Here is a 15,042-nt window from a genome sequence, read left to right as displayed (position 1 = left end):
CTAGGCACACTAGTTAAATTAACAAGGTAATTCTCTCAGTGAGTACCATAAATATTTCTTATATAAAACTTTAAATTGGATTGTATATAGAAGCCTTTTTTCTGCTTCTGAGTCTAATTGATCAAAAAGGTTTAAGTTACAGACAAATTTATCATAATAACACATTTTAACAGCAAAATAAAATTTTCAAAAGATTCAAATAAAAATAAAATAAAAGATTGAAAATGACTCATTTCTGTTCTAATTTTCCTTTAGAAAATAGTGTCTGCCACTGTCGTCCACTTTAATTTTTGGATATATTATGTAAACTGCTATGAAAAATCACATACTATAGTATCTCAAAATCTTTCTGGCAGAGTATGTTTTATCAAAGATAATTCCACTGAAAATTGATGTCTTCTGCAACTTTTTTAAAAGAAAATACGAGAAAATGCACAAGTTAATGACGTCACAATTAGCATTTAGGAGGATTTGTGTATTCTTAATACAGGGAATTCCTATGATTCAGAAAGAATGAATTTTGATTTCTTATATCACTTTCATATTTTAAGAAAAATATAGGGCTTAATTTGTATTGAAACTGTACCTTCTTCTTTATGGCTGAAAATTATGTGATTTTTTTTCTCTAAATACTACTCTTCCACTTGATAATGATCATTTAGAAAAAAAGTTAACGATGTAATATCTGCATGAAATCTTTATTTTAGAAATGTTCTTTTGTCCAACATTCAGTTGCAAAGACTAATATTTCCAGTAGTAGCAATAATGGAGAACGTGGTCACTTCCACCGGCTCTCAAGGGATGCCATCCTCTGACGTAGTTCTTATTTGCGGTGTTTTCGTCATCAGTTTTAACGATCTCCTCTCTGACGAACATACCCGAAACTCGCTGACAAGGTTCCCTGAATCTCAGGAGATAAAATGGTTTATTGGTAGGTAGAGACATGTAGGTCTTATACGAACCATCTTTTCTGAATAGTGAAAAATAAAATGATATAAGCTTATGATATATTATGTGTTATACAGGGGCGGAGCCATCCATTTTTGAAAGGGACGTGTCCCTTCACCCCCCTCCCCCCCCCCACCCCCATTCCCATCCCCCCCTCACACACACACTCTCAAGCGAGGATTCACACACACGAATGGAAAGATCTAAGGTTTAAATTGAATGGATTTGAAGCATTTCCGAAGAGTACAATGAATTTTCTTTTAGAATTGGAAAAACCTTTTTGGGTTGGGGTGTGGGTGGGTTTGAAAACACAGAGTTATAATAATCATATAATTTTAAGATATATAAAAATAAGTAGAATATTTTCTACTATACTCTCATAAAAAGGTAATAGTGAAGAAGAATGGGGGAAACTAAATGTGTGAGAATCTATCTTTTCAATACATAAATTAGACGTACACATTTTTATTTCCGGAACGGTTTCCCCCCTTCCTCTCCACCTCGCATAAATTAAAGGGGGGTCCAACCCCTGGACCCCCCCCTTCTGGATCCACCCATGTTATACGTCGTTTGATTAAGGATTTTAAGTTAGAATACATTAATTAAAAAAATGTTAAATAGATGTGTATCAGTGTTTCTACATGTAGTTGGCGACAAAAGTACTTTTTGTTTCAAACTAAAAGCATGTATCTAAAATATGTGCATTATTTTAACTATTCCAAGACGGAATTTTGAATTTTGAGTAAAAAATGCTGATTGAATAGAAAATATGCAAGAAATTCTCGGAAATATGATTTATCAAATTTTAAAATAATAACATATCTTGTATGGGGTTTGGATTGTTAATTCTAATTACTGGTACATGGGATATTCTTAATCACAATCATACAAACTCTACCTGTTAAACATCAATGGCCAAATGGGAAAAAAAAAATAAATATGTACTAATTTCGGATCGGACAAATATTCTCGAGCAAAGCCCAGCTTTCAGTCATTTCAGTACTTTGATTTCTTAAATCCCCTGAATTTTTTTTTTATACTTATCGTCACCCCTACTAATGTTATTGTGATTTAAATTCAAGACACGTGGTTTAGGTTGATCTATTCAAAGGTTATAGAGTAGAACCGGTTTTATAAATAAAATTGGCAGCAAACATGGCATTGCTATAGGCTGTTTCTTTTGAAAACATGTCCTGTAATAAATGTTTCCAGACCTTTCTGAAAGAATTTCATGATTTTCAACAGAAAAGGGGTGGCTAAAGGTTGGTGTGTGTAAAATATCAATATATCTTATACTTTTCGGCGAAAATTAGAGCTCACTAGTAACCGATTCGCTGGTAAAAAATGTCCATAATCATCTACATTGACAAACCTTTGTTTGCCTTTTATGGCTATTGTTACATTATAAATGCGCACAGAGGATCTTACCACGAGGGATTGACCAATCGTTGAATGAATAGCAACGTTAACACCAAATTTTTATTTTTTATTCTTTCCTTCGTTCTCAATTTGGTTTAGCTATGTCTGTGTGAATTTTAAATTTCCTAAACTTTCAAATTTATTCAATTATCGGGTTTTTTTAAAAATTTATTTATTTTTAATATTATTAATAATACAATTAGTTATTTTTATCTGAATTTATGAATTAAACTTAGTGCTTAATTTTATTACATGTACTATCATATGACTTTTATTTCTTTATTGATTTATAATACTCACGTTATATTTATTTTTCTTTCTCTTAATGCAATCATATTGCTTTTCAAGTTGTCTATTTTTCTTTAACTTATTCTAAAGAAACTATAAATTCTTAAAATTTGTTAAATTCTTAAAATTCATTTTATGTCATAATTTTTGTATGTGTATATATGTACATGTGTTTTTGCATGATAATTTATGTGTAAACGTCTTTCTGTGATATTTTAACTGTGATAGTCGGTTTAAGAGCTCTACAGAGCTCATGTTTATTGTTATGTATGTATACAATGCCGACTTTAAATAAAATTTACTTACTTACTTACTTAAAAATACATGTTTACATTTTACTTCTAACACGTGGTTCAGGTCAATCTACGATCATGTTAATGGACTGCAAAATAAAAAAAAAGATGTTCTTACGAACAAAATACAAAGATAAGAAACTATGAAAGATGTTACGGACGTTTTTAATTTGTTGTTAAATGGAAAAAATGTTTAATAAATTGTAGTTTGTGTCTAGTTCAGAATACCAGTGCGTCAAGGGTAAGGAAAACGAGCAGTATCTCATGCATTTAAATGGACAAAACTTTGTTTACGTTCGTGATCACCTGTTCAGCCAGGGAATTCGCCTGGCAATTGTATTCACCGATAGTACAACAAAGGAATTAATACAGACGAAAATCGCTTTGGAGTATGACTTTCAGAAACCTAGACTTCCGCCGTTTATTTAACAAATGAATTGTTTGTCATTATGAGCATGAAAATAATATTCTTTAAAAAATGCTTTTCATTTACCATTAGGTTTTCTTTTTTTCTAGCGTAAAATTCCTGTAGTATTCGTAGTAACCCATAATGCAATACTCATTCAGCTGATTGGTCAGTTAAAATCATGCTGGTGCCTCATTTGCTAATCTGACGCCAAAAAATATAGTCCCGGTTCCCATGCAAAAATATTTATCCAAAAAGAAATTTTAATTCATGACTGCAGAAAATTGTATTACAGACAATACAGCTCAACACACTTTTTAAACTCACATGGATTTTCGCACAAATTAAGGTCACATTGTTATAATGCAAAAATTGTGTAATGTGACAACAAAAAATATTTTTAAAATGATTTATAACTTGATTTTGATCATATCCAATCACTTAAAACATAATTCGCACATAATAATTGGTAGGATTTTTCTATATCCCTGGTTGATATCTTATGAGAGTTTCCAAAAGGTTTTTTCATTGTTTCTCGTCAAATGCTACCGTCTTTATATCCGTTTGTTTTAAAGCATACTTTTCCCTTGCCTAAATACAGAAACAGTGCAGTTCATGTAACTTCTGTATTTTCTGAACATTAATATTACACTAAGGCGCAAGATGATAGATGTACTTCTCATGCATCTGTTCGACTGCTTTCCATGTTAAAAAGATGGCATTTTTTCAGGTTAACTTCCTGGAATCTAGCATCATGAAAGATAAATTCCATCACAAATATCAGAGTTTCAGACCATAAATGTAAAAGAATTTGCTTTTCAGTATTTACAATTTACTTTGTTGAAAGATAAACAATACTTTATTATCCCATCCTTTTACATGATTTCTGTATGCAGTTTTGTCATCTTTTGGCGCTGAATTTCGACAAAACCAAGACAAGTATGGAAAATGTGCAACGTACCTCGAAAAATACTCATCTTTAAGAAGTAAATTTGAACATTTCAACCAAGTAGTATCAAAGAAAGTTTCATTAATTAATTTGTAAAAACCTATGATAGAATCATACACATTTAACATCATATAATTTATAAACAAATTTCCTTTTAAAACGCTGACATTAAAAACTTCAGATAATGATTTTAGAGAATGTGCACCTGTAACATGAAACAATTTAATACTATAAGGGTTATGTCTCGTACTAAAACTCGATAATTTTAAGCTTTATTGCAAGAAGAATGTGACTTTAATTTGTGCGAAAAACCATGTGAGTTTAAAAAGTGTGTTGAGCTGTACTTATTTAAGTTTGAATGAATGTCGGAGAGATTGATTGATTGAAGTACATTTCTACAGATATTATCAGCTGATTCTAGGGTGGTGAAAACCGAAACGCAACATAACTTTTCTGTTTACCATGCCTCCACGTGCTAGTCACTTCCTAACCACATTTCCGTGAATAATTTACCCTATCTCGCTGAAGTCTCGCTAACTCTCGCCAGAGCCACTGCCAGAGCTACTCTGAACTCATCGGATTTTATAATTTGCAGAACACCGAAAAGTAAAAGGTTCCGAACACATTAGTAGGGGTGATCGTGGTCCCACCCTAGCTCCAACGAGGCATGCCTTGGTCAAATTTGAATTTACACAACAACGAAATTTTATTTGATATATGTTTCTAGTGTCAAGAAGTAAGAATGGGAAAGGTTCCATCAAAAACATTAACTATGCGTGGCAAAGAAGTTTAAGGGGAATGGCTATTGACAACCAAACAATGGCTAGACATTTTATTATCAGAAAAGTTCACTTAACCGTTTGCTCAGGTGAGGTAAAAAAGAATAAGGTATAAATATATTGAGTCACTTTTAACTATGTGGACTGATAATACAGCAGACTATGTACTTACCGACAACAGTAGTCGATGCGAGTGTCGGGGCCATACGAACCACTGGGCAAAATTCCATTTTGTTTGTTAGCGTTTCTACTGTTTTCATCGTCCCAATACACACATCCTGGACGAAAGTCTGAAAATTATGTTTATTAACAGCATTATTCTTAAAATCGAATTACAATACAATATACCATATGACTTGAGCAATCATAAAATTTTGATCCTATACTAGATTCAGTGGTCTTCCTCGACGTTAAAACTTGTGCAATACTAAGTGTTTTCAGTTCTTTCACAATAAAGAGTGGTTTTCCTTTTTTATACATGAACTTGGGTTGGAATCACTGTGAGTAGCAATGGGCAATTTCGAATTTTTTCACTTTAGTCAGATTTATTTAAAAAAAAGAATCTTAAAGTTTTAACTGACAGTTAATTATAGGTTAATGACATAAAGAAATACTTTAAAATCCTGCAATTAGTTTAGGAACAGCATACACTTATCCACTGGCTGTGGTTATATAGGATAGCTCTTTTTATCAAACCTGTAACAGGGATTTGATATCTGCTGTACTATATTACTAATATTCTGTTTTCTGTTTCAATTTACATCAAGGATAAACAGCAGTTTTTAAAAGTAAAAATTAGCTTTTCACACTATGTGTCTACAGACAGGTCTTAAATATAAAAGACTTCGATAAAAGAAATCACACATTGAAATGTATTTATTAACGTACACACTTTAAAAAGAAGTGAAATGTGAAAAATATAAATCATGACTTTTACTTATTATATTTAAACAAATTGCCATAGTCATTAACTGACATTTTCTTTTAGCAAGCTTATTACTTAATAAATATTGTACTTTGAGTCGTTTGAGCTTTCAGTTCTATATATGCATATTTTATTTGTGAATTTATTAGCACTTACTGTCATTTATATCTTAGATAATTCATAACTCACATTGTTATCAATTACTTTACTACAATTTTCATGCCTCCGGCCCACGATTTTCTTTTTAATATTGGCTTCGATATCATCTGGAACTTTCAATCATGCAAGATTGAGATCGGGCATAAACGGAAAAAAGTTTTGCAAATTTTGTTTTATAATCAGTAACCCATTTCACTTAAATCAAGATTTAAGTGAATAATTTATTAATAACGTTTTTATGAAATTTATTATTCGTTTGTTTGTTGTCAGTTTCATTTTAAAATGTCTTCTGTTACTTAGATCTGCAAACGGAACCATCGCCTTACTCTCGTTTTTTGCTATTTCGATGCTGTTACCAAAAATGAAACAGACTTTTAATTCAATCGACGATAATTACTATGCTAATGAAATCTGAATAAAGTTTATGGACATCACTTAAGGACATATGCAAGGTACGTTACCTACTGATAATTTTCCAAGATATTCTTAAGATTATAATGCCATCAGATGTTCATAGACAAAAAATCAGCATGCATTACCAGGGTTTTTAGAATATATCAAATTATGAAAAATGTTGCATTATTTAAAGAAAAATATACAAGAATTACGAAACATAAATTCCAGATTTTTTTCTCTTCGGATGAGACCGTATAAACCGAGGCCCCGTGTCACAGCAGGTGTGGCACGATAAAGATCCCTCCCTGCTCAATAGCCCTAAGTGCCGAGCATAGGCCTAAATTTGCAGCCCTTCACCGGCAATGGTGACGTCTCCATATCAGTGAAATATTCTGGAGAGGGACGTTAAACAGTATACAATCAATCAATCTATCTATCAGAATTTGTTTTAGAAAAGGTGTACAAATCCATATATAAACATTAAAGGTATTGCACACAGGTCCTTTATTTAGTGGAACTCTTCAACTCCAGGGAAGAACCCAATAAAGTTCAAACTACGTTGCCTATGACCTTAATACCTAATGTATACCTAGAGGAGAAAGTATGAACTCTGGTGCAAGCGTTTCAGAGAGGAGTTTATTTGCAAAATTATCAATTTATAAGTATAGATTGTAAACAATCAACTAACAAGGTAAATCGAATTTACTCTTAAACATTTCAATTCCTTCTCAGCTTTACATTAAAGTAATATACGCTATAACTTACGCCAGTTTAAAATGCGGTAGGGGATTTATATATTTTGTTTACAATAAAAATTACAAAAATTTTGTAAATTACACATTTAAATTAAACGCGTTATAAAGTTATCAAATTAGAGTTATTTATAATCCTGCTAGGAAAGAAATGGTTATTTTTAAATAAATCCATCACGTGATACCGTCGCTTCTTTTAGATTGATAAACAGACATGGCGTCAAGAAAACGAGGTAGGCCGTTTGAGATACAACTCACTTTTGACATAGATGGCAAGCGTCTTACTCTTAATGATACTTATCTATCAATGTAATCACTATCAACCATCTACTGTGTTATGACACATATTAACCTTTTATTAATAATCGTTGTCAAAATGCAACATACCTCGTTGTCTATGATTTCCTATGGACATGCGTTTCTAAATATAGGCCTACTATTTGCGCACTTCCTTCATACAATATTCATGAAAAGTGCAGTTATTGCTTAAATTGTTTTGTTATAACAACGGCTTCTAGAGTAAGATTTTGTGGAAAGTATTATTTTTTCATTACACTTCGTGTGTTTCAAATCATTTAATCATTTTGTTTCGCACAAAAATCGACATTCATGTGGCGTGTATTACTTTAAAATTTCTTACATCTTGGGCATGAAGGTCCGTGTTTCAGGATGCAGTAGTTTCCCCTGGGCCAATAATTTCTGTTGCTGAATTGATGTGGGTTCTTGGTACAGTATTGATACTTTACGAATTGCCCACTGAAAGAACCTGAATTCAGAATAAAATTCTTTTTATTTCACTCTTTCTACCTTTAGCACATATATATATATATATATATATATATATATATATATATATATATATATATATATATATATATATATATATATATATATATATATATACATGTATATATATATTAGGGATGGCAATGGATTACAGAATTGCTAATCGGTTAATCGCAAGACGTTCCGACCGATTTACCGGTTAGTCGTATCAAGATGTTCATTTTGATTTCTTCATATACACACGAAGGTTATAAAAGTTAGAAAGACGTATTAATTCTTATTCTATTAATTATCTTGATCTGGATATTTTATGTGCATAAGAGTTTATCTTATTTTAATTTCTATATACAAGAAAAAATGAGAAAACCATTAATCTTGTCTGAGAATCAGACACAGAGATTTTTCCAACGCAGACGTAAAATGAGTTTACATATTTTGTAATTAAAATAATTTGGCGGTAATTATAGCTCTCCTGATTGAAGTCACAGGGTAATTACCCTGTGACTTCAATCAGGAGTGCTATAAATACCGCCAAATTATTTTAATTACAAAATATGTAAAAACGCTAAATGAAATTTAAGCAGTGGTTTCCTTTCTAAAAAGTGAATTGTAAGAAAATATGGCCAAATTTACATATATATTTTATTTTTTCCAACTAACCGATTACGGATCTTCTAACCGATTAAACGATTAACCGGTAAAGAATTGACAACCCTAATATATATATATATATATATATATATATATATATATATATATATATATATATATATATATATATATATATATATATATATATATATATATAAAGCACAATTTACAACAACTCTTAAACTAATATAACTGTTATATAACTGTTAAGATAACAGTTATATTAGTTTAAGAGTTGTTGTAAATTGTGCTTTATAAATGATAATTAATTTCATTACAACATGTATTGGTAACAATCCTCTGTTAAAAAACTAATGTTCAAATAACTGTATCTCACTTCTATTCTCAATGACCGTGTAGTGTAGGACAGCGCTGCGAGAATTCCATCGGCATCGAAAGCAAGTTTTTTGACTTGCCTAGATAGCCGAGCGGTCTAGCGCGCTGTTCCTGCACTGCTAGGAGACAGATTCCGAAGGTCGAAAGTTCAACCCCGGGCTGGGGCGGAAGTGGGTATCCATGTAAAAGTGAATTTCTTTGTGCTTTCTATATTAATATTTCTTCACTTAGGGCAGTTATATTAGTTTAAGAGTTGTTGTAAATTGTGCTTTATAAATAATAATTAATTTCATTACAACATGTATTGGTAACAATCCTCTGTTAAAAAACTAATGTCCAAATAACTGTATCTCACTTCTATTCTCAATGACCGTGTAGTGTAGGACAGCGCTGCGAGAATTCCATCGGCATCGAAAGCAAGTTTTTTGACTTGCCTAGATAGCCGAGCGGTCTAGCGCGCTGTTCCTGCACTGCTAGGAGACAGATTCCGAAGGTCGAAAGTTCAACCCCGGGCTGGGGCGGAAGTGGGTATCCATGTAAAAGTGAATTTCTTTGTGCTTTCTATATTAATATTTCTTCACTTAGGGCAGTTATATTAGTTTAAGAGTTGTTGTAAATTGTGCTTTATAAATAATAATTAATTTCATTACAACATGTATTGGTAACAATCCTCTGTTAAAAAACTAATGTCCAAATAACTGTATCTCACTTCTATTCTCAATGACCGTGTAGTGTAGGACAGCGCTGCGAGAATTCCATCGGCATCGAAAGCAAGTTTTTTGACTTGCCTAGATAGCCGAGCGGTCTAGCGCGCTGTTCCTGCACTGCTAGGAGACAGATTCCGAAGGTCGAAAGTTCAACCCCGGGCTGGGGCGGAAGTGGGTATCCATGTAAAAGTGAATTTCTTTGTGCTTTCTATATATATATATATATATATATATATATATACGTATATTTGAAAATGTTTACTACATTTTCTAATTGCCTTATTCATTTTTTATCTCTTTTATGGTTTTTATATTACAAAATTGCATTTGAGAACTAGTAATTTTTGTTCTGTCAGACAACGTAAAATTCTTCTTAAAGATACCTGCAAAGTGGTGCCCTGGAGTGAAAAAATTTTTATTGTGTGTGTCTTCACTGTCCTGTTGTCTCCATCCCTCAAGCCAGCCCTGGGGACATCCAGATTTAGGTTTTACGAGGGTATATGTCCCTCGAGGCCAACTAACTGAAGAATTATTTTTAATATTAGGTGAGTTCTTTTAATAAAACCAGCATTAAGTCTCTCTCTCTCTCTCTCATTTGAATCAAAGTTTGACATTCCTAAGCTTGCATTGGTGGTGCAAAATATCATTTTGGGGAGCTATTTTGTACATATTCTTATCATTTTGAAAAAAAAAATTAGAATACACTGTATTTAATTGAAGGAGTGCAATTCGGCAATAATAAGAATGTCAACAATTAAAAAGTAACAGTGTGAATATTAAAAATGTAATTGTTAATATATAAAAGTGAAAACATAAAAAGTAATACTGACATTAACATTAATGACAGTGCAAATATTAAAAAAAGTTCTCTTTACATTCAGAAAAATGTAACATTAAAAAAGTTACAAAGTCAAAGTGAACAAGATTAAAGATCCCAACATAAAAAGAAAGTACAATCTGATTGACAATAAAAATTTTAAGGAAATCAAGGAATGACCTTATAAACTAACTTTTCTACAATGTTCACAATATGGAGAATGGGGAAAGGAAAATTTTTTAAAAGTCTAATGATCCAATTACTCAATAATGCATGAAACTTTAATCAAACAAAACAATGTACATACCTTGTAAAGTGGAAGCAGCCAGAGAGAAAATGACTATAATAGCTATTAATGACATCTTTCTGGCGTACTGGGGTACTTTTCTGAAATTGAAATATTTGTTTTATTAATTACAGATATGCTCCTTGTCTTGACATGTAAGATCAGTTTATCTTCATAGATTTAAAAAAAACTTCAACTTTTAAAATATCAGAATTTTTATTTTAAACACTAATCTATAAAAGGTGAAAATATTCTTTCTTTATTTTTAAATACATTTTTAAAAAAGTTTAAAAGAAATAAACAGAATAAAACACAATATACTAGTGATGTAAGAACTTTGAAGATGATAACGAAAATATCGGATTAAATACATACATATAAATACCTACCCAAGAATTGTTACCTACCTGAAGATTGTCATCTGGCAAAGTTACGGTTTCATTTAATTTATACTGTTTCTGCGTTAAAAAAAAATTCGAATTTGGTAACTTGATAAGACAACGTGTTACACAATTTGAATATTTTGAAACAGTCTGAACGAGTACTAAATAACCATTAATACATACTAAATAGCCAATGATACATGATAGCTAGTTTTTTTTCTGGGTACTTACAACTGTTTTACCTCATAGTTAGACAGTCATATCTCATGCAGTTGGGAAAAGAGGTATTTTTTTTTTATAAAGATGAATATAAAGAGGACATTTTTTAACGAATCATGAATTCATTACATTTGACTTGCATATTTTGCGTCACCTGCAGAGAAGAGCGGCACTTAGGGATAACTTTACCTGGCGTCTGCCACAGGTCTGTCTCTCTGTCCAATTTTTGATGGATACAACATTTTCAATCTTAAATAATTTTATTACTACACTTGCAATTAGGGGGACCAGTGTTGCTTATGCAATACTATCAAAATGCTTGTTGAATCAAGCTCTTTTAATCAAATATTATTAATGAATACGAATAAACATATTCAAACCGTTGCTATGAATTTTTTGTATGCATTTTCCAACATAATGTGTTAAAATCGTCAAGACATTCCAGCAGAATAGGTCTTGTTTTACTTTTCCTCAAATATATTTAATGTTCTCCAGACAAAGAATGGGAAAATATTTTTTGCCCCCCCCCCCGCTTTCATTGACAGTGGGGGATATTAACTGCGGTCTTTCTGTATACCACTGTGGGATAAAAGCTGTAAACTTGTGATAATGCTGATGAATTTCATAATATCTTATAATGTAAAACTTAAGTTGATGTAAGGATATATAACCTAGGCAATTATTATTCCAACATGCCAAATATTATCAAAATTATGAAAGTAATGTCAATTAAAGACGAAAAAATGCTAAAAAAACTATGAATGTTTATTGAAAAAAATTACGATGCTGTCTGTCCTCCCTGATATATTTTCCCTCTTTTATTTTTTCCTTTTTCAATCATCTGTCATGTGTTTTTGTTTTGTATATGTATCTCTGACTAGTTTGTTTATAATGTAGATATATGTTATTTATGAACCCCATGTACCATTATTATGATTGATTGATTGTTGTTTAAGGTTCCCTTTGAGAATTGTCCACTCAAATGGAGACGACATCACTGTGGCAACGCATTTTGAAAAAATTACGCACTTTGAACAATTTTTCAAAGTGCGTTAAATTGGGACAAAATCAAAGCACTTTGAAATAAACAACATTAATGCACTTTGTAAAAAAAAAATCAAGTGTATTTAAAGTATACATCTACATATTTTACCATGGAGGCACTTAACGCAATTTGAAAAAAAAAAACATATTTCTAATAAAACCAGACTAAGAGTTTTCATATTCTTCTTTAGAAACCTGATGAATATGTGTATTTTATCATTCTTTCGATAAATTTAAGTTAACGTAACATAACGAAAAAAATTACCAATATCTAAAAAAAAAAAAAAAAAAAAAACTAGCTCACCCTGTTCAGGATCTATATCGCTGGTCTAAGCAACGATGTCCAATTGACTAAACTTTGGCCAAAGTAACAACATATTAAAATATAAATCAAAAATATAAATATACGATGCATTTTATTTTTGTACAACTTATGATACATGTAGGTCTACTTAAATAACTGTAAAGTAAAAGACATCATCTTGCACAGGAATTAGAAAAAAAATTATACTTCAAAAAACTTATAAAATAACTAGAGGTACTGTGAGCAATGAGCTCACTAAATGATACCCCCCGCCTCCCATCATGTCGATGTGCCGCTTTATATTGTTTTACGGTAATGTGTAAAGAGGAATAACTCGTCCTATCAAATCTTATCCAGAAGCTTCTATTATGTGACGTCATAGGTAAACAAGAAATGGCAATGTCCATGTTTTGCCCTGGGAAACTTAAAATACGTGTCGAATAAAAAAGTAAAATAGGAGGTGCACAATAGCAATATGTGATTAAGATTCTGTGAAAGTTTCGTTAAATTTCACTCAGTAGTATAAGAGGAGTTGCGGATAAGAGAAAAAGCGTAACAGACGGACGGACGGACGGAAATCCCGATCACTATATACCCTCCCGCTTTTCAAGCAGGGTGTATAACTAGAAAAAGATCGTTATGGTGTGTTGGAAAATTATTTTTAATCGGGATACAAACTTGATTCATTTTGTTGCATTTCCCGTACCTCTAAGGGTCATTTGTAAAACGTTTTTAACTCACATCCTGAAGTGACGTCATCAACAAAAAAGTTATTCAATCAGGTTTGAATAATTTCTTATCATACCTAAAATTTGCTAAAATTTTAAGCCGTGCATATTTTTTCAAAGTGCGTTAATATGGTCGATATTAATTAACGCACTTTGAAAATAAAAATTCTTTTTTCAAAGTGCGTTAACCTGGTCCCAAAGAGGGTGTTGCACTTATTTTGTTATTTTCCCTAAATGTGAAGCAGATTAAAATAAGAATTTTTATGTTGCAGAAACTCGTATTAATTTTTACAACTGCAGCAATAATATAAAGCATAACGAGAAACAAGATTTGGAAGCTGCCTATTGACTTCCAATTTGCCATTAAATGATGTGAAAATAAGTCTCACGGCAAAATATATCATATTTTCCGTTTTTTAAATAGGGAATCCTTATTGTTCTGAAAAAGTGCCTCCTTGAAACAGAATAATTTTTAAATATGCACAAAGAGGCAGGAATTTTCTTCAAAACTGCCATTTCCGATTTTTGTTTCAAAGAGGCACATTTTTGAAAAAATGAAAAAATTAAATAAAAATTATTTTCCAAACGAAATGCAAAATATGTACATTAAAAAAACACTGAAAAATGAGAAATGGTCTAGTGGATATGCTTATGGGTTTCAAACTAGTACTTTTACCAGAAAATGGGTTCGAACCCTGGAATGGATCATTTTTTCATATTTTTTTTCTATACGTAATGGTAGTGCAATGAAATCATATATATTTTGAAAGAGAGAGAGAGGGGGGGGGCATGTCAAGAAGTTAATCGAATAATAACTATATACTAGAAACGATCGCGTTGCGAGCAACGAGAGGTCTTCCGTCCGATTCCGGAAAAAAGCCCAGTAAAATCGAGCTGAAAATTGATTAAAAGATCTTTTGATACACAGATAATTGAAACGGGTCACGAGCAGTAAAATTCAACACGCTATCTATTACATTATCTGAACCCCTGCTCTAAATTTACTTGTATGTACATGCAATTCTGCAACAGTTCATCTGTCATAGAATTATGGAACTTAAGGAGAGTCATTATTCATAATTTCGCGCCAAAAGCAACGAGTAAATCTTCGTGCCTTCTCTTTGGAATGTTCAATTAAATAGATGTGATAGCTTCAATGAAGTAAAAGAATAGAACGTTCTTATCGCTTAAATTTCGAGGTTTAATTAGAAAGTATATTAAACACATTCTACACATTAAATATCGTATCTATGTAAGTAACACTGTCAAAGTGAAACGACTATGAATTCATAACTTTTTGTAAATTTCCTGTTTATCCCCAAAGTTGACTTTCTCGATTATTTACACTTTTATGAAAGGGTTGGAATGTTTCGCCGAAAACATGACTAGGCCTATCACAGTCAATTTATTTTCAATGACTTGCATCAGATCTGTGAGAAAAAAGTGTATATAAACTCCGTTAAACGC

The 15,042-nt window shown here is 31.6% G+C and overlaps 1 protein-coding gene across 2 annotated transcripts; it reads right to left on the bottom strand.

Moving 5' to 3' along the window:
• Nucleotides 1–682: 682 nt before the first annotated feature.
• LOC134228673 (uncharacterized) lies at nucleotides 683–11,359 on the bottom strand. Of its 2 annotated transcripts, none has more exons than XM_062710356.1 (6): nucleotides 11,305–11,359; nucleotides 10,919–10,998; nucleotides 10,178–10,315; nucleotides 7,955–8,080; nucleotides 5,255–5,372; nucleotides 683–970 (listed from the first exon to the last, which is right to left on the bottom strand). In XM_062710356.1, the coding sequence occupies exons 1-6, from the start codon at nucleotides 11,316–11,318 to the stop codon at nucleotides 742–744; spliced, it is 705 nt and encodes a 234-aa protein (XP_062566340.1). In that variant the 5' UTR covers nucleotides 11,319–11,359; the 3' UTR covers nucleotides 683–741. The 2 variants fall into 2 exon arrangements, with proteins under 2 accessions (XP_062566340.1, XP_062566341.1); XM_062710357.1 differs by having other exon boundaries at nucleotides 11,287–11,310.
• Nucleotides 11,360–15,042: the final 3,683 nt, after the last annotated feature.

Source organism: Saccostrea cucullata, unplaced genomic scaffold (genome assembly GCF_032062105.1).
Source record: "Saccostrea cucullata isolate Sc308-1 unplaced genomic scaffold, CSIRO_AGI_Scuc_v1 ctg5136, whole genome shotgun sequence".
NCBI lineage: Eukaryota > Metazoa > Mollusca > Bivalvia > Ostreida > Ostreidae > Saccostrea > Saccostrea cuccullata.
This window is presented reverse-complemented; position numbering and strand designations above follow the sequence as displayed.

Bases quoted from the DNA above. Each gene is read 5' to 3' on its own strand.
- LOC134228673 (XM_062710356.1), bottom strand. The intron at 10,316-10,918 runs GTATGTACATTG...ATAATTCTTCAG, and splicing joins GGCTGCTTCCACTTTACAAG to TTAGTTGGCCTCGAGGGACA. The intron at 5,373-7,954 runs GTAAGAAATTTT...CATAATTTTCAG, and splicing joins CGGACCTTCATGCCCAAGAT to ACTTTCGTCCAGGATGTGTG.